We start from the raw sequence: 25,213 nt of genomic DNA, 5'->3' as shown, positions 1-25,213 counted from the left end.
TTGACAGTTGGTATAATAGTCCCAGGAAGACTATAAAAAACTTCAGATAATAATCCAAGCAAGGATTTTATTTTTATTATCATTGGATCTTCTAATAAAATAAAAAAATACATTACAATGCAAATCATGAAATATATAAGTAAAAACAATATATCTAACAGTTTGAATAAATGAAAAGAAAAAAGTGCGTCACTAATCAGTTAGTGTCCGGATCATGGGACATATCGGGTCCGTGACTAGCTTGATATTAACTACCCGTTGATATTTCCGGATACAACTACGTTTGCTTTTTTTATTTTACAGAATATTATTATCGTTTTACAGAAAGCCTAAAGATGTCGGAAAGAAAAGTTTTAAACGTATGTATATCTTATCGTATAGAATGAAAGAAAATGCTGATAATATAGAGTTCACAAACGTTTTCGTCTTGGGAAATTGAACCCTTCGCCGTTTCGTCTGTCTTTGTTTTTTGGAAAAGATAGCTGCCAAGCTATCTTATGACTTATACTGTTGGCCCATTTCTACTTTACCGTTTTGTGCTTTACATTAGATAAAACTCGTACTCTTCAGATTGATTTGAATAAATAGAGTAAACATGGTAAAAGTAAAACAAACGAACTGTTTGGATCTGTTACCTTTCTGTTAAAAATCCTGATGTTTTGATATCTTCCTTTTTATATTTGTGTTTATTTAACAATAAAGAAAATCAGTACTGTGAAATATCTTATTAAGCCTGTATGTGTATGATGTATGCATGTAGATTCGTCCGTTATTTGGAGCATCATTTGAGAGCTGCGAGGGTACAGTGGATTCATGACAACTTAATAATCTGAATTTCACTGAGTTCTGGCCACAACAGTAATTCTGATTGTACTGGATTCTATTATGTAAATGCCAGAGTCAATCCAAAATGACACTTTTTCAAACAGATAATGTTTCTGAAGAGGGAATGCAGGGGTTCAAATTAGTGTGGGTCCGAGGTCTGGGACCTGTCTTTTCTAGGAGAGGACTTTTCATTTTTAAATTATAAAAGTCAAGGTCTTTTAATGTTTGCTTGTTGCTTCACTTACTTTAGAGGGGAGCTTTAAGATGGAATGGCATACCAGTTTAACAAAATTGTTTGTGTATGTTATTAAGGGCATGCATAGTATTATGTAATCAGGAAAACTCAGACCAAAGACAACTCACACAAAGACAATGAGTTATTGGATGCATGATTTTTTATACGACCGCAAAAAAATTTTGTGGTCGTATATTGGTATGACGTTGGCGTCGTCGTCGTCTCCGGCGTCGTCGTCGTCGTCCGGCGTCGTCGTCCGAATACATATTGGTTTTCGCACTCTAACTTTAGTTTAAGTGAATGGATCTTTTTGAAATTTGACCATAAGGTTAAATACCACAAAAGGAAGGTTGGGATTGATTTTGGGGGTTATGGTACCAACAGTTAAGGAATTAGGGGCCAAAAATGAGCATTTTCTAGTTTCCAGACAATAACTGTGGAACGGTGTATGGATCTCTCTGAAATTATACTACAAGTTTCCATACCACAAAGGGATGGTTAGGATTTGCTTTGGGGGGTTATGGTTCAAACCGTTTAGGAATTAGGGGCAAAAAAGGGGAAAAAACAAGGTTGTCCTGGTTAATGGACAAATACTTTAGTACAAAACATAATTTAAAGCAGTGTAAGGGAGATAAATCAAATACATCATTGAAATTATCTCCCTTACACTGCTTTTAAATTATGTATAAAGTAATGGTTAATGAACAATAAAGATAATCTAAAACAGTGTAAGGGAGGTAATCCAAATACAACGTTTTGGTTACTTCCCTTACACTGCTTTTAAATTATGTTTACAGAAATGCATATTTATAAAGGAAGACCAGTAAAAATATCTGCAAATGTTTTCATCTTTTTTTTTTACAAAAAAATCCATATGAAAGATTTGACACTATATTTTTATTAATTCTATTATAAAATAGATTAAGTTAGCACTATGGTAAATTTAAATGGGTAATTATGGTTGCCAACTCCATTGGAAATTTGAATTGAGATTATGACCATATCTTGAGGGAAAGAATTTTTTTGGGGGAAAAAGGGGGGGGGGATAAAAAGAAATTGTGGGGGGCCAATTTTTTCTCATTTCAGATTTCAGAAATTAAAAAGAATTATTCTTCAAATATTATTTTTTTTTCAAATTTCAAATATTGAAAAATTTCAAGAAGTAATCTTTAATTGCACAGTATGGCGCATTAGATTTGTAAAATCTTTGATCACATTTATTTATTTGTTATGCCGAATCTAACAGTGTATTTAGATTTTTAATTTTGGGTCCAGTTTTCAAATTGGTCTACATTAATGTCCAAAGGGTCCAAAATTAAACTTTGTTTGATTTTAGCAAAAATTGAATATATGAGGTTCTTTGATATGCTGAATCTAAACATGTATTTAGATTTTTGATTTTTGGCCCAGTTTTCAAGTTGGTCCAAATTGGGGTCCAAAATTAAACTTTGTTTGATTTCAACAAAAATTGAATAAATGGGGTTCTTTGATATGCTGAATCTAACCATGTATTTAGATTTTTTATTTGTGGACCCCGTTATCTAATTGGTTCATATTGAGGTCAAAAGGGTCCAAAATTAAACTTTGTTTGATTTCATCTAAAATTGAATTATTGGGGTTCTTTGATATTCCAAATCTAACCGTGTATTTAGGTTTTTAATTTTGGGTCCTGTTTTTTAAATTGGTCTACATTGAGGTCCAAAGGGTCCAAATTAAACTTAGTTTGATTTTAACAAAAATTGAATTCTTGGGGTTCTTTGATTTGCTGAATCTAAACATGTGTTTAGATTTTTGATTATGGGCCCAGTTTTCAAGTTGGTCCAAGATAGGGTCCAGTATTTAAACTTTGTTTGATTTCAACAAAAATTGAATATATGGGGTTCTTTGATATGCTGAATCTAAACATGTATTTAGATTTTTGATTATGGGCCCAGTTTTCAAGTTGGTCCAAATTGGGGTCCAAAATTAAACTTTGTTTGATTTCAACAAAAATTGAATATATGAGGTTCTTTGATATGCTGAATCTAACCATGTATTTAGATTTTTTATTTGTAGGCCCCGCTATCAAATTGGTTCATATTGAGGTCAAAAGGGTCCAAAATTAAACTTTGTTTGATTTCATCTAAAATTGAATTATTGGGGTTCTTTGATATGCCAAATCTAACCGTGTTTTTAGATTTTTAATTTGGGTCCCGTTTTTTAAATTGGTCTTCATTGAGGTCCAAAGGGTCCAAAATTAAACTTAGTTTGATTTTAACAAAAATTGAATTCTTGGGGTTCTTTGATATGCTGAATCTAAACATGTGTTTAGATTTTTGATTATGGGCCCAGTTTTCAAGTTGGTCCAAGTTGGGGTCCAAAATTATACTTTTTTTGATTTCAACAAAAATTGAATATATGGGGTTCTTTGATATGCTGAATCTAACCATGAATTTAGATTTTTTATTTGTGGGCCCCGCTATCAAATTGGTTCATATTGAGGTCAAAAGGGTCCAAAATTAAACTTTGTTTGATTTCATCAAAAATTGAATTATTGGGGTTCTTTGATATTCCAAATCTAACCGTGTATTTAGATTTTTAATTTTAAGTCCCGTTTTTTAAATTGGTCTACATTAAGGTCCAAAGGGTCCAAAATTAAACTTAGTTTGATTTTAGCAAAAATTGAATTCTTGGGGTTCTTTGATATGCTGAATCTAAACATGTGTTTAGATTTTTGATTATGGGCCCAGTTTTCAAGTTTGTCCAAGTTGGGGTCCAAAATTAAACTTTGTTTGATTTTAACAAAAATTGAATATATGGGGTTCTTTGATATGCTGAATCTAATCATGTATTTTGATTTTGGACATTGGACCATAATAGGTAAATTAAAAAAATTCAATTTCTTAGACCACATTCTTTCTGTGTCAGAAACCTATGCTGTGTCAAATATTTAATAACAATCCAAATTCAGAGCTGTATCAAGCTTGAATGTTGTGTCCATACTTGCCCCAACTGTTCAGGGTTCGACCTCTGCGGTCGTATCAAGCTGCGCCCCAGCGAAGCATTTTATTTTAGCTATTTCATGAACCAGTGCATCCACAGGACACTGTCTTATTACAGTAGATGAGTCGAAAATATCATCATTAAAATCATCCTCCAGCTGTCTAAAAGTGTATGAATACATTGTATGTGCTTTTTGTCTACAAATTTTAACTGAAAAATTGACGGACACACAGACAACCTGAAAACTTCTAAACACTTGTCAAAACCCCTTTACATTCATTGCTTTGTGTAATGGTAAATCATGAGAGGACCGTAAATAAATTATGCAATAATCTTGCTTTGGATCCTGGCTTACTGCTCCAGCGTAGAAGCAAAAATGAGGTTGGGCGAGTATGCTAGGCTTACAATGATCATGTGATTGTTACTATGGTTACGCTGAGAAGAAACTCAAGGAAATCACAAGTGTGAAGTCGAAGATTCCAATTCTGTCTTTCAAAGAAGCTATTAATTATGAAATATACACAATTTTGTTTTAACATTTTTCTATATTCAACTTATAAACAGTCTTATTTATTGCAGTTAGCATTTAGATAAACAACGTAGTCTTATTTTAAAGTTTTTGTGACAACAATAATTTTGTCAAACCTTCATTGAATTTTTGAAAAATTTCACTATTTTTTGAATGCCATACAATGACATTTTGATGACATCCATATCATTTGAACTCGGGTTAACATTGTAAACATAAAGGAAGTTGGTGACCACTTATTATTTTGTATCATGAAAATGGAAATTTTAGTATCAACAACATATAGTTTTTTAAGAAAAACTTTTCACTGGTTGTTCATGTTGTTTGGCCCTTCTATACAAATGTTCACCTATTTTTGAGAGCACCCCCAGTTTTTGGTGGGGTTCGTATTGCTCAGTCTTTAGTTTTCTATGTTGTTTTTTGTGTACTATTGTTTGTCTGTTTGTCTTTTTCTTTTTTAGCCATGTAGTTGTCAGTTTATTTTTTCGACTTATGAGTTTGAATGACCCTTTGGTATCTTTCGCTTCTCTCTTGAAAGAATTCAATCAGTAATATATTCAGAGGATAAAAGAGAGAAATGTATTATCTTTTCGATTTTCAGTTATAGTTCAACGAGCCAAAGATGTACATGTATGCAAATTGTTACTAAAATCTGTGACAAAGCCCATTTGCTGTTCCTTGACATTGATGAGCTTTGAAATAGAGAATATACATGTATGACTGCTTTAACTGATGTTATTATACGTGTACATGTAGCCACCTTGTTTATTGTACATGTTGTATAAGACCATATGTTGACCACTAGATGTATTTTAGTTGATTGGATGGTTGGATTGCTGTCTTATTGACATATACCCAAATCTCCTTTTACTTAATATGCAACATTCATGTTTATATTTCTGTTTCAGAAATACTATCCAGCGGATTTTGATCCGAATAATATCCCTAAGATGAGAAGAGAGAAAAATAGACCTTTCAACATACGTTTAATGGCACCATGTAACATGAGGTAAAAAGTATAGAGATCTAAAGGATACTCACTATTCCTACACATGTACATGTACTAGTGTTTCCCTCAAATTATTAGTATTTTTTAATAAATTTACATGTTTTACAGATGTATATTGTAAACAGGTTTGAAATCAACAAATTTGTCAAAAAATTGTTTTATCACATATATATGCATGTTTGTAACATTATATTTTTCATGTTTTTTTATGCCCCCGTCGTAGCGGAGGGGGCATTAAGTTTTACCCTTGTCTGTCTGTACGTCCGTACGTCCCAAAGTTGGTTTCCGTTCTCTAACTCTAGATTGCCTCAATCAAATGTTATGAAACTTATACACAATGCTTATTGCCACAAAACACAGATCAAATCTGAATTTTGGTGGTGTCACTTTAACCATTCTAGAGTTGTCCCTTTACAAATGGAAAAATTGCTGAATTTTTCTTTTCCGTTCTCTTACTTTAGTTTGCCTCAACCAAATGTTATGAAAGTTATACACAATGCTTATTACCACAAAACTCAGATCAAGTACAAATTAAGGTAGCGTCTCTTTTACCATTCTTCAGTTATGTCCCTTTATAACCTTACATGTAAGCGGGGGCATCATCTGTGTCCAATGGACACATTCCCCCTTTATTTTTTTATTTGTAGTGTTGTGAAGAGAAAAGACATGGTATATATATTTCTCACTTACAATGACTTAGATGTGTTAGTTTAAACATATTTCATTGTTCATAAACTAAAAAAAAGTATTAGACAAGTTTTATAAAATAGTAATCATGGTAATGTCTTCTCCAAGACATGTTATAAGAAGTGCATTATAAGACATTATTACAATGGGGATCACTGTACTTAACTATCCTTGTTAATGAAAAACTGGAGAAAAAATAGTCCAACTTCCCTTAAGAAACATATTCAAGACAGTTGTTTTGATGCCCTTTGCAATTGATAAGCAAATAAAGAAAAAGAAGACAATTTAAAATAAGAACAAAACATTAATCACAGTTCAAAATGACAGACTCTGTATACATAAATGGTGGGAAATTAAGCATTATAAAGAAACAATACTAATGTTTCTGTTTTTATTTTCAGGTGTGATACTTGTGGTGTGTACATTTACAAAGGAAAGAAATTTAATTCCAGAAAAGAGGATGTAGAGGATGAGACTTTCCTTGGTTTGAGAATATTTAGGTTTTATATCAAATGTCCAAGTTGTGTATCAGAAATTGCTTTTAAGGTACTTATTGATGAGCAAATGTAGCTTTTTCTACACATAAACTTTTAAAAGGTTTAGATCTGCAAATAAGAAATATTTGAGTTTCAGGCTAAACCTATCTTTGCTTAAGCTAATAAGTTTTTATTGTCACTTTTGTTATTTAATTATTTTGTCAATCAGAAGTTCAGAACAGGACTATATAAAAATACAGAGATGTGGTATGATTGCCAATGAGACAACTATCCACCCAATTCAAATGAAGTGGATGTAAGCAATTATAGGTAACCTGGGGCAGTGGTGTAACAGCACAAAAAAAAACCGACTATAAAAATCAGTTAAAAAGGGCTTAACTCATCAGATTGATACAATGCAGAAAAACAAGTAAAAAAACCACAGACCGTACCTGGCAGGGTATATATATTTCCCTAACAACAAAAAAGACACAAAGTACAGATCTGAGAGATCTCGCAGTTACTGAAGAAATCATGTATCTAAGACTAGAATATCAATTAGTACACATCCAACATCCAATGGATTTAATGTAAAGATGTCATTAACAGTCAGAGAAAAATATGACCTTGTGTGATTGTTTGTTGTAGACTTATAATGCTGATAATACATTGTTATATGTATGACTTGATGAAAACTATGTTGAAATCACTTATACGACAAGTTACATTGAGGGAATCACCAGCTTAGTACTTCGTACTGTCAAGAAAAAAATGATACTGTTTAAAAATTGAATTTGTTGTTATATTTTATAACTTAGAAAACTATTTGAACTTAAAGAATATAAATATATCTGCCTTAGGCATTTCTCTGATTCCTTGCCTGGATTTGATTATACTTTTGGTCCTTTTGGGTTTTTTCAGCTTGCCAATGTTAGCATAAGTTTGTGTATTTTCAAATATCTTGGCCTCATTCCTCATACTTGTACATATATTATTAATTTAAGACAAATTAGAAGTGAATTAAAAATATTGTAAAGTTTGTAACAATATTTCTTATTCTATTTTAGACAGATTTAAAAAACACAGACTATGTCCTAGAAGCTGGAGCTACAAGGTTATTTGAGGCTGAGAAATTGGCAAAACAAATGGCAGAGAAAGAACAACTAGAAAAAGAACAGGAAGAACTAAATAATCCAATGAAAGTATGTTACACTGTCACTATGTGTAGAAAATTATGTTACTTCATGTTAATTGTAACAAGAAATATCAAACCAAAATCTAGATTCATTGTATTCTATGTTGTTTTATAGGAATAAAAAATGAATCAATAAAGGGTATGTGCTGAAGGATTCTTGACAAACCATAATTTTGAGTGCAAATCAAACATTTTATTGAGAACATCACATAAACTTTTCACTAAAATATTAGCTCCTGTATCTGCTAACTTATATCATGAAAAACTGTGACATTATTGATTAAAGACACAAAATGAAAGATATGTTAAACATTTTAACTTCTTCCATTGAAAATCACAAAAACAGCTGATGAACTCCAGAAGCCATATATATATATAATACCAGACTTACTATGAGAACACAATATTTTGATGATGACTTAAAAAAATCAACCTTCTCTATAATTTTTAGGGAACAAACCCTTAAGTATAAATAAGATGTGTTATGAGTGCCAATGATACAACTCCCAATCCAAGTCACAATGTAAAAAGTTAACAATTATAGGTCAAAGTACGGCCTTCAACACGGAGCCTTGGCTCACACCGAACACCAAGCTATAAAGGGCCCCAAAATGACTAGTGTAAAACAATTCAAACAGGAAAACCAACGGTTTAATCTATATAAAAAACGAGAAACACTTATGAACCACATCAACAAACGACAATCACTGAACAACAGGCTCCTGACTTAGGACAGGTGCATACAAATGCACACATTATTTTTTGGGGCTGAGAAAACAACCAGACAAGGCAGGTAAACCAAAAACAAGCAAAACCTGTCTTACATGAGGTCAAACACACATATATATTATGCCAAAAAAATAACTCATCAGTATAGCAACAGTTGAAAGACCAAATCAATTAAAGTTAAAAAAGCATTGAAAACCAAAATGCATTCCAAAAATCTCACACTGTTGTATCAATTTTCTTTAACATATTTAATTAAAAAAATCTTATTTAGAAATTTAACTATATATGGGAGACAACTCAAAAAGAAATTGTGAAATTTTTAAAATGTGTTTGTAAATTTTAGTTATTAGAAAACCGAACAAAAGCCAGTAGAAATGAGATAGAAACAATTGATGCCTTAGAAGAAATAAGGGATATGAATACAAGGAAGGCTGCTGTAGATCATGCAAAGGTCATAGAGATGCATTTGGAGTATGAAAAACAGTTACAGAAATTACAAGACGAGGAGGAAGAGAAAGAAATTAGGTGATTGATTTGTTCAATGTTTATTGTTGTTTTATATTATATAATATATATATATTTGTGTTTAATGTTATATATGAGATCTAATTTTAACATATTTTTTGAAAGTTGTACTATTTTATGGAGCACAGTGCGATTTGCTTGTAAATGTTCTAAGTTGTGCATTAAAGTGTTAGTTATAGTGAAATATGTTTACCTCAGCCAGATAATCACCAGGTGAGATGCATACCTGATGAAGCAATTTTGTTTAGTTAAGGATGGCATGATTTAAGCAAAGTTTTTTTTAATTTAATCAGAGCTTAGGTCCTAATTTAAAAACTTAAATGATTTGTGGTACTGAAAAGCAACCAAAAAATTGTCTATTTTATCCAAAGAAGTTAGTTACCAACAAGAATTTATGAGAGAGTTTTCTTGAAGTGCAGTATTACACAATGTGTAACCAAGCCAAATCACACTTGGATTTAAAATGTAGATCCTCAGGTAAGCCTGGTTTCTATTGTCTTCATTGCACTCCACGGTTTTCATCATATTTACCCAGTATATAGAATTGCACTAAATGGCATAAAAGAATATTTGATAAAGAAAAAATTTATACCTATACACTGCCTTTGAACTAAAGTAAAGATATGACATCTTATTAAAGTTAACAGTATGCTGCTACAGAAACAAAATCACTATCTCTTAGTTGCTGCTAACAAGGATATCTGTGATAATTAGATGACCTATTTAGTTATATCCTCATTTGATTTAATCAAGTTTTTGCGAGTTAATCCTGTCTTTAATTACTATTGTCTTTTTATTGACCAGATAAAATGTATACTTTTCTGTGATCTTTTTGTTTTATTTTTAATATTAATGTTTGTGTATTATGTTTACAGATCTATATTTGGTGAAAAGGATGGTCTGGCTGTGAAGAGATTACAGGAAGATTCTGACAGTGACGATGACAAACCTAAAACTAAAAAGTTAGCTACAGAAAAACCTACAGACATTCTGTCACAGGTAAACACAGTTATTACCAAAATAAATAATACTGAAAGGGGTGATAAAAGGGTTTCATAAAGAATGTCAAATAACTTTTAAACTTGAACCAGCCATTTGTACATTTACTTCACAAAAAAAAATCTGTATGAAAAATGGTAAAGCATGGAAATAACATTTAAGACCATAATGAAGTACTATGAAATTTCTGAATTTGTTTTGTATAAAAATTTGTGAAGGTGAGACCTAGGTGTGCTGTTTCTGGCAACAGTGTCAACAATTTGATAAAGTTTGTGATTAGGTCACTTTGAAGGGACTTATAAATGGAAATTCAATAATGTTTGGTATAGAGATGTTTTAGCATTGGCACATCTCAATTCCATAGAGATCATTTGGGCCCCACCGCCCAGTCATAGTCCATTGACAAAAATTTTGCATAGTTGATATGTTAAAGTTTGTGATAAGGTCAGTTTAATTGGGGTCAAAAATTGATATTTGGTTTGCAGTTGTATAAGCATTAGCATATCTCATTTCCATAGAGATTATTTGGCCCTGTCCTTTCAGTCATGAATCAATTACTTGATCAGGTCAGTTTAAAAGAATTCGCTTAAGATTATAAGTCAATTAAATTTGGTATGCAGTTAATTAGGTTAACTAAAAACGCTATTTTCACTGACTCCATAGCTATATTAAGCTATATTTGATGGTCTCATTTCTACCTTTGTGAGTACACACAACATAGAGATGATGGTACAAGGAGGTGAAAATTCTTTACATTCTATCAATGCCCATGTTAAGCACTTTATTAATTATATATAAAGAAAGCCATTTTAATCCGTCAGTGCTCACAAGAACTTTGATATTGTGTAAAACATTGACCCAGTGGTTAAAGAGAGGTGTGTCTTCTTTCCATATAATATTCCTGGTCCTCTTAACCCATATGGCAGCATTGCTAAAAAGGAACATACAGATAAATGAACCAATTACTCAGTTTGAAAATCATAAAAAAATCTTTGGAGAATTATATATACACCCTTGAAGATTCATTTGACAGCCCTTTTCTTCCATCAAACGTGGAAGTTTTTGTCAGTAATATAAACATTTCACAACTAAACAAAATAATCTGTAAAGCATCGATAATTCCAAAGTTTAGAGCAATAATACTTTCATAGAAATCTTGATGGATTCTGTAAACAGGGAAATTTTCACAGCAGTTTTATTTTTCGCGGTAAGAGTAGAAACGCGGAAGTAAAACTTCCTTGAATATTTCATAGAGAACTGATTTGGAGAATGAAGACCATCTATTAATGTATTAACCAAAAGGATTATGCATACAGGGCCACTTCATAACAACAGTTTTTCAAACGACAAATATATACAACAAACTAAAACTTTATTTCTAAATGAAAGGCAGTGTAAGAAACCAAAGCCTTTAACTCATTATAACAGTCAAATTAATATGAAATCTATTTTAAAGAATCTGAAATTATTGATATTGTTATATAAATATCACTCATGACAATTAGGTACAAAATGTAAATGTCACCTGCAATTGTTTTTATCAAATGATTACAACATTTAATCTGCTACACTTATTAATATGATCAAAAGATTGATTAATAAGTTGTAATCCTCGCAGCTTCTAATTTGATTTTACTAATTTAAAAGCATTCTTTTATGTTAATAGTGTATGTGTTTTTACAAGTAAACATAAATGTAGCGGTTTACTTTTACTTGATATGAGTCAATTTACAAATAACTTAACGACAAAAATTGTTCACTTTGTTCAGACAAAATTTTCCGGTTTACAGTACTGAGACCATTCAAAGAAATCTAAAATGTTATGTGAAATACAATTCTTACCAATTTTTTGGATCAAACATGGCATCCACTTAAGGAGTACTGTTAATAATTTAATCGAATATGTTCTCAAACAATATTGAAAAAAGAATGTTCAATAAAAATGAAAAACATTAAGAAGGTCTACTTGCTCCCATACATAATGGGGTATATATATACATAATTTATAAAATAATGCTATTCTTCAAGTTACCTATTGTTGTTTATGTTTGTCCACTTATAACCTAACAATTATATTTTTTCAGATTTCATCAGTTATACAACAAAAAACAGAGAAGAAACCAGAAGCTTGGGAGAAAAGTGTGGGTGGATTTAACAGCAAAAAATCATTAAAAGGACTAGTTGTAAGAAAGAAAGCTACAACAACTGTAACCTCTAAGCAAAGTGACAATCAGTCTGAAAATAGCAATAATAGTGAACACAGAAATAGTAAAGAGACAGAAAAGAAAGCAGCTTTACCTACATGGCAGAAAATTAGTCAGACTCAATCTAATGGAGAATCTGTTACTGTTAATGGTACAGATACAACAGTGAAAAGTAGTGGTGTCAGCTCCACACCCTCAACAAATACAACAGTGAAAAGTAGGGATGTTAGTGCCACACCCTCAACAAATACATCAGTGAAAAGTAGTGATGTTAGCACCAGACCCTCAGGACTTGGACTCTTAGGAAATTATTCAGATTCTGATAGCAGTAATGAATCGAATTAATTCAATATATTCTTGCCAATTCACACAATATATATTTTTATACGACCGCAAAAATTAAAAATTTTTTGGTCGTATATTGGTATGACGTTGGCGTCGTCGTCGTCCGGCGTCGTCGTCGTCGTCGTCGTCCGGCGTCGTCCGGCGTCGTCCGAAGACACATTGGTTTTCGCACTCTAACTTTAGTTTAAGTGAATGGATCTCCATGAAATTTTACCATAAGGTTCAATACCACGAAAGGAAGGTTGGGATTGATTTTGGGGGTTATGGTACCAACAGTTAAGGAATTAGGGGCCAAAAAGGGGCCAAAAATAAGCATTTTTGTAACTTCCAGACAATAACTTGTGTGTAAGTGTATGGATCTCTCTGACATTGTACCACAAGGTTCCATATCACAAAGGAAAGGCTGTAATTGATTTTGGGGGTAGTTGCCTCAAAATTTTAGGAATTAGGGGCCAAAAAAGGGGCAAAAAACAAGCATTTTTCTAGTTTCATGACAATAACTTGTGTGTAAGTGTTTGGATATTTCTGAAATTGTACTACAAGGTTCCATATCACAAAGGGAAAGCTGGAATTGAGTTTGGGGGTAATTTCCCGAAACGTTTAGGAATTGGGGGCCAAAAAGGGGCCAAAAATAAGCATTTTTCTAGTTTCCAGACAATAACTTGTGTTCAAGTGTATGGATCTCTCTGAAATTGTACTGCAAGGTACCATACCACAAAGGGAAGGCTGGGATTGAGTTTGGGGGTGATGAATCATAAGGGGGTTCAAAAAATTTGGGGGGGGATTTTTTTTTTTTCTTTTTTTTTCTTTTTTTCCTTTTTTTTTTCTTTTAAAATTTTCCATTTTAAGTTGGTTATTTCTGATTAATATTTAAAAGCAAATAATAATGATATGGTAGGAGATACACACCAAACAGGATGTGTAAATTATTATCTAATAAGTATTGTGCAATAGCAAGAAATTTTCAATTGCACAGTATTGCACAATAGCAAGAAATCTTCAATTGCACAGTATTGCGCAATAGCAAGAAATCTTCAATTGCACAGTATTGCGCAATAGCAAGAAATATCCAATAGCACAATATTGCGCAATAGCAAGAAATTGTCAATTGTACAGTATTGCGCAATAGCAAGAAATATTCAATTGCACAGTATTGTGCAAAAGAAGGTACTTCGTATAAATTGCTTATTTCTTGATCAATTTCAATGGGGTTTTATTCTTGAATTCTTGGGGTTCTTTAATATGCTGAATCTAACCGTGTATTAAGTTTTTGGATTTTGGGCCCCGTTTTTAAATTGGTCCACATTGAGGTCCAAAGGGTCCAAAATTTAACTTTGTTTGATTTCATCAAAAATTGAATTATTGGGGTTCTTTGATATGCCGAATCTAACCGTGTATTTAGATTCTTAATTTTTGGTTCCGTTTTCAAATTGGTCTACATTAAGGTCCAAAGGGTCCAAAATTAAACTTAGTTTGATTTTAACAAAAATTGAATTTTTAGGGTTCTTTGATATGCTGAATCTAAACATGTATTTAGATTTTTGATTATGGGCCCAGTTTTCAAGTTGGTCCAAATCGGGGTCCAAAATTAAACTTTGTTTGATTTCATCAAAAATTGAATTCTTGGGGTTCTTTGATATGCTGAATCTAACCATGTATTTAGATTTTGGATATTGGACCATAATAGGTGAATGTCCAATTTAAAATTTTTAAGTTCTTAGACCACATTCATTCTGTGTCAGAAACCTATGCTGTGTCAAATATTTAATCACAATCCAAATTCAGAGCTGTATCAAGCTTGAATGTTGTGTCCATACTTGCCCCAACTGTTCAGGGTTCGACCTCTGCGGTCGTATCAAGCTGCGCCCTGCGGAGCATTTTATTAAATAATAAAAATGTCATAGTTAATTACGCTATCTTCCATAATTTAGGCTATTTTAGAGAAAAGATAATGAGGTTGAGGTGGTCTATTGTTTTGGGTAAAAAATAGCACAATGTGCAATCAAATCTCTAAGACACTGTTAGGTGGGTTGGTAGCTATATAACAGCAACCTACTCTTAGACTATCTAAGTTTATGAGTACACATAATATAGTGACCATCCTGTAGGGCCTTTCAATGTCCAAGACAAGCAGTTGATTCATAATAAAGACGCTGATACTCAGTTAACAAAGTAATGTGTATGCGTATTACCATAATAGTTTAGATAACAGTTTCATTCAAAGTTACACAAGTTGCAAATAATAGACACCATGGTCAAAGGGAGATAAATCACTTCAAACTATTGACTTAAAATGTTTCTTTTTTAAAGAATGCAGTGTATTAATTTCACAATTTAGAATATGATCAATCTGTTCCTTGCTCAGTGCTTACAGGTACTTTGATTTAACAATCTAATTCTAAAATGACACTACAGTACAGGATTAATCATGGTTTGATACGCCAAAGTTGTCTACTGTGAAAAGTGTATAGAAATGAAATTTATATGACAAGACCAAACATAATTACCAACCAGAAATCACAAATTCTAAGCAATGTGAATTCTAATTCCGTCTAAATTTAGCCTTGTGCAAAGTATAATCTTATATCACTTTATTCGAGATTACTGTCCATATTTGAAAGTTTGTTTTTAATCACAACTCTTTTGTACTAAGGCAAATAGAGAGATTTCTATGTCATTAAAAACTTATGTTCTGTTGAAGACTATGTTGTATAGAAACCTGTCTATTGTTGAAGACTATGTTGTACAGAAATCTGTCTATTGTTGAAGACTATGTTGTACAGAAATCTGTCTATTGTTGAAGACTATGTTGTATAGAAACCTGTCTATTGTTGAAGACTATGTTGTACAGAAACCTGTCTATTGTTGAAGACTATGTTGTACAGAAACCTGTCTATTGTTGAAGACTATTTTGCCCTCTGTGTGTCTTTTGGTTATTTGTGTTGAGTTATTGGCTCATTGATATTTATGTATCCGCCACTGCCACATCTGGTTTTATTCATATTTCTTGAGAATATCTGAAAAATATTGTTTGGTATTTACAATACTTTGTGCTTTCAATTCAAGTGTTAAAAAAATGTAACCTAATCATCCCTACTCCTTTACCAACTACTGCACTGGTAAACAATCATCAAGACTTGGATTTGGAAATGTTCCTGTTATGTAAATGATGTTGCTCAGTAAAATCATATTAAGTACATACAAGTCCACAAGAGTGTAGGGTGGCATAATTTCGTATCAGAAAGGACTTTCAGTTTCAGTGTGTCTGTTCTTATTATATGTATTAAGTAAAGTGTACATAATTTATGAATGGTAGGAAACGGTGGGTAAGTAGAAGAGTTACCATAGCAAAACTGAAAAAAAAAACAAATAAAAGACATGTCTATCATTGGAACAAATCCCAACTTTACTCTGGTTTCCAATTAACAAACTACTGCAAGTAAATTAATTACATTAACAGTACTATTTTTATTGCCCACAAATGTCTCTTCAGTGATGCTCAAGGAAAAAATATTTGAATATCAAAAACCTAATACACTTGACAGCTTTTGCTTCCGAATTTTATGCTATCAAAAGTAAATTATTTTCAACTTTCCTAATAATTCGTATAACATAAGAAGAATTCTATTCCAGAAACAGCATTGTGTGTAGTGAAATCAGAATCATACTAGTTTCTTTTCTAATGGTTCATGTTAAGTTTTTGGAAAGAGTGACACTATAATTCCATTTCTTAAGCTTCATAAGTTATCACTCTGGCGATATAGGATGTACTGCCAAGTTAAGATGTATTGAAATTTACCAAGTTGGAAATATTTCTACAAAATTTATTTGGAAATTTGAAGCTTATATGATAGGTGTGATTAATCAAAGAATCTTGTTTAACAATGTTAATTGTACAACCCGTCCAGAAGATAATAAATATCTATAAGCTCGAAATATTCAGGTATATCAGAAAGGTTATTAAAATGTTTGATTGCACCGATATATAGGGATAAAGTATCAAGTGATCATTGGCTTTGATATAGTATTTAAGCCTAATATATAAAACTAACTAATAAATCAAGAGTAAATATTCTCCACTTCCACTTAATCATGACTGTACTAAGAATAGACATGTGATAGATGAAATTAAAGACAGAAAAATATATAACCATTATTGTTTAACAGGTCAGCAGTTGAAAGTATTTACATTTATAATTACATTTTTAAGATTAAATACAATGTATATGAAGATCTCTACAATGACAGCATTGTAGATGTGATTATAATATTTTAAATCGTCAAACTTAAAATTGTATGCTATCAATTAACAACAGAATAGAATAGATAAAATTATAAAATTAAATGTTCATTCAAATATTTATCAAACTAATCACAAGTAACGAATTACTTGACCTTAAATAGTCTTGCTGTTGAAAAGCATTCCTTCTACTGGATATTAAGTAGAAATGACAGTTAACAAAATTAATGATGCTCACAAAAGAAGCACGTTCACATACATGTCATGATTTTGAACAGTCTTGATCCAAGTCCAAAAGAACAAGGAGGCAAGAACACACACACATATAGAATTTTTAATAAGAGATTTTTGCTCTTGTGTTTTATAGAAAGTAAATGGGGGTATCCGTCCATGACACAAAATCAATTTATGATGCACACACAAAAAAAAACACAAACAATTTAATACTTACTGAAAGCCGTATGACGGGGAAAAAAATTGGACGTTGAACACTCGACAACATTAACGGTATGTTGGTTCTACGGGTGCGACTATTTGTTGATATGGGAGCGGGGCGGGAAGATTTTTTTCTAACGGAATATCTCGTCTTCAACTTTTTCAAGTCTCACTTGTATTTTTTACGCACGAAAAATTATTTTTTTTTTTTGTACAAACTTATTTCCTGAATTTTGTTGGGCTTAATACTCATTTGCATCCTGTTTTGGCAAGTTTTTTTTTTCAGTTCTTACCAGGCCATAATATTCATTTTCAAAATCCTGCTCCTCAATCCCCGAATATCAAAAGGTCATCCCCAAGGGGTCACCCATTGTAATGTTTCAATATAAAAAGAAAAAGATGTGGTAAGATTGCCAATGGGCCAACTATTAACCAGAGACCTAAATGATGTAGATGTTAGCAACTACGGGTCACCGTACGAACCTCAACAATGAGCAAAACCCATACTTTATAGTAAGTTTTAAAATGCCTCTAAATGAAAAAAAATGTAAAACAATTCAAGCAAAAATACCAACGGATCTGATCTATGTACAAAACAATAAACGAAAAAAAAATACGACAGATATGAACTTACGATAACCACTGAATTACAGGCTCCTGACTTGAGACAAGCGCATACAGAATGTGGCGGGGTTAAGCAAGCAAGTGAGGTGTTCAACCCTTCCCCCTAACCTTTAACACGTTATACAATCATGCATATGGAAAATCGAACATCATTCTAGCTATCTATAGTAATATTACATTTCAATTTAGTCTTCATCTGTAGATATACTTTATATGTAAAATGCCTATTTGGGTAGGGTTGTTTTTCATAATGAACTTTAATGAAAACTATTATACATATTACAATGTCCAATTTGGTCAAACAGTAAATCTTTCCAGGTGGTAGATATGTACAACTTGACCGGGCAATCATCCTTTTCTTTAACCAATCACATTGTTTATTAACAAACTTTCAAAATTTGAAGAAAATCATTGTGAGAGATCAAATAATAACCACCATTTTTAGATTTTCCAGCTAAATCTGATTTATCCTTTTACGAATAACTAGTTTGTGCTTTTGTGTACAATCAAAAGACAGTTTTAGTGTAAACCTCTCCTCAATCAAAGACGGTTTTAGTGTAAACCTCTCCTCAATCAAAGGCAGTTTTAGTGTAAACCTCTCCTCAATCAAAGACAGTTTTAGTGTAAACCTCTCCTCAATCAAAGACAGTTTTAGTGTAAACCTCTCCTCAATCAAAGACAGTTTTAGTGTAAACCTATACTCAATCAAAGACTTGTGTTCTTGTTTGTTCGATAACATTGCAAGTGGAATATATACTTAAAATGAATGACATTTAAAACAAATTAATTGGTTTTTCAAGTACCTAACATCAACTATCAATATGGAGTAATTAAATTTGAAAGTAAAACGATACTATATTTTAAATAGGAATACTAACATTCATCTAATAACACCGATTCAATTTTATAGATCTGTGATATGCAATGAAACCAAATACTATTACGAACATAAAGGTATTAACAGTCTCAATAATTTCTCTTGAATGTATATTGTTTGCATAATATCAATTTAAATTACATAATTATATTGATTATATAGTGTCATAGTATGATAAACGGAATCTGTGGCGTAGCTTGACCCTTATTTCTAGTGAGATAAGCGAGTTAAAGCGTGAGAGTCAAAGCCTCAGCGCGGACCCCGATGAGGCTAAGGAGTGGATGGTCCAAAGGCGAATCCGGCGTCGCAAAAGAGCTTTCAGCAATTACAGACACATAATGTCGATTTTTGTGATTGATTGATTGATTGTTTATTTTACGTCTCTGGAAACATATTTTAAAAATGCATATTCAGAACGAGACAAAACATTACAATAATCCAATAGATAGATGTTATATATACCGTGTCGACCAGGATGATGGGCAGGAATTTCGACTGCGAATTGACAGTTTATTAAGGAGGATGGGAATATTGCCTTCTAATAGGTCATTTACGGATCTCTGAATGAGTTGTTTCAAGTGTTCTTTAACGTGGCACTCTCCATACAAAAATCATTGGATTAAAATTCCCATCCCGACCTGACGCTGGTGCGTATTTATACATCAATAGCACCAAAGCGGGCGCGCGCCTCTCTTAAGCATATATTTTACTGTTAAAGGAGAAGTCCACGGAGGTCGTAATTCTATATCATTGTCAACCCTTGTAATAAATTTATCAATAATATATCCAGTAAGAAGTTATACTAAATTATATACAATATACGAAAAAGACAAAATTATATCGGAAAGAAAAACAGATAATTCGAAACAACAAGTGTATATATTTTTGTAGATAAGAGAGTAAAATTTATTTAAGGGAATTTTGTGTTGAATCTTAATTGTACTTCACAATTCAAACAAACCACAACACTTAGTGCTTGACTCTAAGGAGACTGTCGGTAGGTCTATAGCATAAGTCTAGAGGTAACATATTCTCCGTTAGAGTGTTGGATGTATACAAAAAAAAAGATATCTCATGTATATTTATTTCTGAGATGTGTTTTATTGGCAAGGGTGATACACTTGTTAAATCTTTGTCACTTTCATTCCTTTCAATATCTATCTATAGATGTAAACCAGGAAATAAGTTTTCTAATTTACCCATTAATATATATTTACTTAAGGGTGTATTCTTCTGATGTTTCAGTATCGTTGAAATCTCGTTCGGGAATTATTTCCAAAACATGCTATACAAGTGAAAAATATCAATGAATTTAAAAAAATATAATCAAACTAAATTGTGTGAAAAAACTGTGTACTTACAATAAGTAGTTTTTGAGTGATAAAATTTTCAAATTTTATAACCAATCCGTTAGTGTCATCAGCCAAAATTTTGTGAAAATGGGTGAGGGGTACAAAGAAATGATTTTACCAAAAACATGTACATCCCATATCAATTTTTTCTTTTCAAAATTCTTAGATATGTATTTTCAATCATTTATAACAAAGAAGTTGAAGTAATATGCTTTTTGTTCTAAAAAAAGAGACAAAAATCCCAAATTTACAAAACTGACAGCATGGTCAATTTGACACGAAAAAGCAACAAAATTTTATAAAACTTTCTAATATTAACACCAACCTATATTTTTTTAAGTTAAATTTATTCAGATTGGTCCACTTCATCTTTAGTGAGAGTATGAAAAAAAGTTTAATTGTGAAACTGATTTCTTTCATGATAATAGCCCAAAAATGGGTAAAAAATGATGAAAAATGGGAAAATCATTAAAAATGGGGTACTTTCAAATGGCCGTAGCAAAAAAAAAAAAAAAAAAAAAGAAGTGCACCACCATATGATTTTTTCTTCATTAATTACTTTCTTACAGTCATATAAACCCAGAAATCAGGTTAAGAAAAAAAGTTTTATTCTAGAAAGTTTTGGCTCCTCAGAGGTGTACATCATTAAGATTGGACCATTCTGGTACCCGTTGCTGTCCAATCAATTTTCAAAAAGCTATCTCTATTAAAAATGAAGTTGTTGCTCATCATTGTCAGTACAATCGTGATCAGTTCAACCTGGTATTTAGTAGGTGGAAATTTTAATGTTCATCCAACGACTGGATCACTCGGCCAACTTGGCTACTTATCAAATAAGGAGAAAATTAATCTATTCAATAGAAAATTATTTCATTGATCACCGAACATAATTTTAACTGTTATAATGAACAAAACAAGTAAAAAGTAAAATAACAAAAATACCGAACTCCAAGGAAAATTCAAATCGGAAAGTCCCTTATCAAATGGCAAAATCAAAGGCTCAAACACATCAAACGAATGGAAAACAACTGTCATATTCCTGACTTGGTACAGACACCGTCAAGTGTATACATAACCTATAATGGTTTACTTTTACAAATTGTGACTTGGATGGAGAGTTGTCTCATTGGCACTCATACCACATCTTCTTATATCTATGATAGATATACAAAACCTAGTGCATGAGTGGCGTAGCTGACATTAAGGATGTGGCAAACACATTTTAGTGAAGTGTTAGCCAGGAGAGATACGTGTATTCCAAAATGACACAACACGTTTAATTCCATTAACTTGAAACAGAGTTACCTATTAGTCCAACTTAATCGTTGTTTCATTAAAAAAATGACGAACGTATAGTTACGTAATAAAATTTTGTATTAGGAACGGATAAATTAATATACATGTGTACGTTGTAAAAAATATTCAAACATGAGGTTAGAACTGTAAAAGTGATAAGAGGCTTGCACCTATTTTTAATCGAATACCCTGTGTAAGGTGAATGACACGCTTTCTGTACGTTAGAGAACATCGCAAGAAATCTGGGAAGGATCGTACCTGCAGGGAAATATTTCTGTATCAATCCAAAATATCCAAGTGACAGTCCAAAGGTTTTGCCTTACATACTGACTAGATTAAATTTGATGAAAAGACTCCATGCGTTGACTAGTATATAGAACAACAGTCGTCCCTGGAATTCTCCAATTTGGCAGTAGCAAGAGATGTATAAATAATCAGTCGCATCCGATCGGAAAAGGGACGTTAAAAACACAATGCATCGTGTAAGGGGAGTGTATTTTAAAGAAACTCTTTCAACAATTCTTTCAGGGGTCCGTATACGTATGTGATCTAAGACAAGGGAAAATCATTGCTGCCCTTGTTTACATTATGCCCTCCATCTTCAGTTGAGTCGAAATTCTTGCACTTCATCGTTGTCGACCCACCCTGCAAAATGAATCTATTCAATTATTGTTAGTATGTTCTCGTCCTGATTATGTACGGAATATTTCACCTAGACAAACAACAATCAATCAATCAACCTGTATACTTATTAACTTTTTACATCTGTAAATACTAGTACTGAAAGCTCGTCGAGTTTCAGAAGCCGGATTTGTCCTTAAACCATTCACTCACTTCGCGTTGTTTGTTTCCGTGCTTAGGCGTTGACTTCCAAGGTCCAAATCGAATGTCTCACTTGAAATAATAGTCAAGCTAAGCCACTGATTTGTGTACCTTCGTTATTATTTTTTTTTATAAAAGAGATAATAACAATAAAAACATTAGCTTGCATTAATTACTTTTTACAGATTAAAGGGTTGAGAGAGAAAAAAACAATAATCAAAGGGTCCAGTAAAAAAAGATATTTTAAGAAGGACAGACTTAATGCTAAACTGAAGAAACTGAAGAAAATGAATATACACTTATTTAGATACAACATAAATCTATAGCAATACGATGTTCTGGTAAGAGAAGTAAAGATCCTTAGGTTAGTTATAGTCAGTAACAATTCTGGACAGACGAAAGAAGGACAGAACATGAACAAATGGCAGACACTCGTCAGTATTTAGTCCTCAATTTAGCATGTAAATGTCAATTTAACGTACTTATTACAATAGGCGAAACCACATTTGAATTTTTCGAATAGTTAGATTGAAGATTAAATTGGAACTGTTCATTATAATTTTTACAATTAGATTGAAAGTAAGATATAATTAGAATTAGTGTACATCCACGAATGAGATGTAACACAATACTTGGAAATGGACGATGTAGACCCAGTAATATGTTCTAATGACAAAATAACATTGATCGTGTTCTCATATATTAAAACATTCAACTTAAAACAAAAAGTACTTGTCAACGATTTTAAGGGTACATCATTCCTTTTCGGATTGGTCTGAAACATGGACGAACGACCGATTATTATAGCTGTTATTGTACATTGTTTAGCTACATGTATTCAGTTTCTATCAGATTTATGGTAGCTATTATTTTGCCCAAGGAAAATAATGCGCTAGACAAGATACTGCAGGTATAAATAACTGTTCCGTTGATAATAATATGATAAAACTACAATAAGAAGCTCTTTATAAGTAAAACAGAAAAAATTAGTTTAAGGAACTTACTAATCTATGATTAGAATATTATTGATCAATTTGTATTGTTTAAATGATTCTATTTGTTTATCCTCTTAAAGGTCATTTTATTAGATGTTCAAACTCGAATGTTAATCATTTTAGTATACATGTGTAATTTGCAAGTTTGCATATTTGTATATGTTCAAATCTGTTTGAATATGTGATATTTTTCAAAACTCGAGTTTCAAGGATTGCTAATTATTAAGTTGTAGATTGTATGTTTAGTTACTAAAATATAATTTACGTAAAGTTGATGATTATCGTTTTAACCATTTATAATCATTCACTCCAAAAAGGGTACTAGCTAACACTTCAAACGGGTAAAAAAAAACCAACGCTTTTGCATAAATGAATTATGCAGTTGAGAAAATATTGAGATGTATAAAACTTAATTCATATACATGTATGTACATTGTAGAAACAATGGTACATGGGATATCCAACTCAGGTATTCAAAAGTATAAAGCAGATGTCGAATGAACTTCAACAGCAACCCAACAGTACATGTGTGTAAAAACAAAATAATTGAAAATGAAAGTCTACAGATATTTTGCCATAAAATTACATTTTACCCACATGTATTCTAGAATGGAACTTATCCAAATTTTCAGGTAATTGGGCCACAAAAGCGTCTACGTCGAACCAGTATTACCATATTGACATTTCCTTTTTGGTAAATTATTTAAATGACATCAATTGGACTTTTTAAGGTTTATAGATCCAATATATGTCTGTCATGCTGCCTTATCTACTCCACATTAACGTTAAATCAACCTAAAACTGATTCAAATTACAACGAAGTAAATATTTAGTCACACATTTTTAAGTTACTTTTCAATTAGTAATCCTTTAACCTGCCTACAAACATATTCAAGAAATACCGGCAACTTACAGTAGAAATGAAAGCACAGTTCATAACCAATCTTATCTTAAAAGTTACTTTTTGAAACATTATTGGCAAATGGTACGAATTCGAAACGATTTTTGTTTCAAAACACGATGCAAACATTTTGATTGATTAATTGATGGAAACTTTAAAAGTAAACGCCCATCCGTATGAATTGCATACTTATAAAGAACGATTACAACCTCATGTAAAATGAAGATACTCTGCTTTGTACTAATCCGACATGCTGTGTCTTAAGTTACGTGTTAGTTCACAATGTAACCATCCACAGGAAGACATATTACCCTACATGTACGGACACATTATTCCGTGCCAACATGTCTTTGCTCTCGCGTGCCTGGCGGAAAGCAGAGAATACCAATTCTAAGATCTTCTTTTAACCCGATCCCCCGCACTCGAAGTGGTCACGCCACCGTCAGAACACCGCGGCGTATACGTTTTACCGATATATCTGTCGAAAATCACCAAACTACACGCATATTAAAATGTCATATATATACGTGTCGAGTAACCAAGTTTAAGTATTTTAAATGTAATTATTTCAATGATACATTGCAAGTAAATTGTCAGTAGATCAAGTTAATTAAAATATCCAATTAAGCAATATATATATATTACATGCACAATTAAAAGTATTTAAAGAGATCGCTATTTGGAGTTTTCTTTTCTACTCTATTTGATCACTGATCGAGATAGACTAGGATTATACATTTTAATGACCACTCAAGGAATAATACTCTGTAACCAAAATGTTGACCTTACCACCAAGCAAATAAATTGTACCTTTTTGTAATTATTTGTCCTTTAATTTGAAAGAACATTTGATCAAAAAGAATCTTAAAGGTGTTTAAGTATAAATGCTAACTTAAAATCTGGTCTTATATGTTTTACTTGTGGTTTCCTT

At 31.9% G+C, this 25,213-nt stretch overlaps 1 protein-coding gene across 1 annotated transcript; it reads left to right on the top strand.

Annotated features, from left to right (window-relative positions):
* The first annotated feature begins 264 nt into the window (after positions 1 to 264).
* LOC127725468 (splicing factor YJU2-like) lies at positions 265 to 12,780 on the top strand. Its single transcript, XM_052232459.1, has 7 exons — positions 265 to 359; positions 5,480 to 5,580; positions 6,669 to 6,813; positions 7,811 to 7,945; positions 9,011 to 9,192; positions 10,068 to 10,191; positions 12,276 to 12,780. Exons 1-7 carry the CDS (start codon positions 336 to 338, stop codon positions 12,738 to 12,740), a joined length of 1,176 nt encoding a protein of 391 aa, XP_052088419.1. The 5' UTR covers positions 265 to 335; the 3' UTR covers positions 12,741 to 12,780.
* The last annotated feature ends 12,433 nt before the right edge of the window (positions 12,781 to 25,213 follow it).

The sequence above is a fragment of the Mytilus californianus genome, unplaced genomic scaffold, assembly GCF_021869535.1.
Source record: "Mytilus californianus isolate M0D057914Y unplaced genomic scaffold, xbMytCali1.0.p SCAF_15, whole genome shotgun sequence".
Lineage (NCBI taxonomy): Eukaryota > Metazoa > Mollusca > Bivalvia > Mytilida > Mytilidae > Mytilus > Mytilus californianus.
The sequence above is the reverse complement of the archived record's forward strand: the minus strand, read 5'-3'. Positions and strand labels throughout refer to the sequence as shown.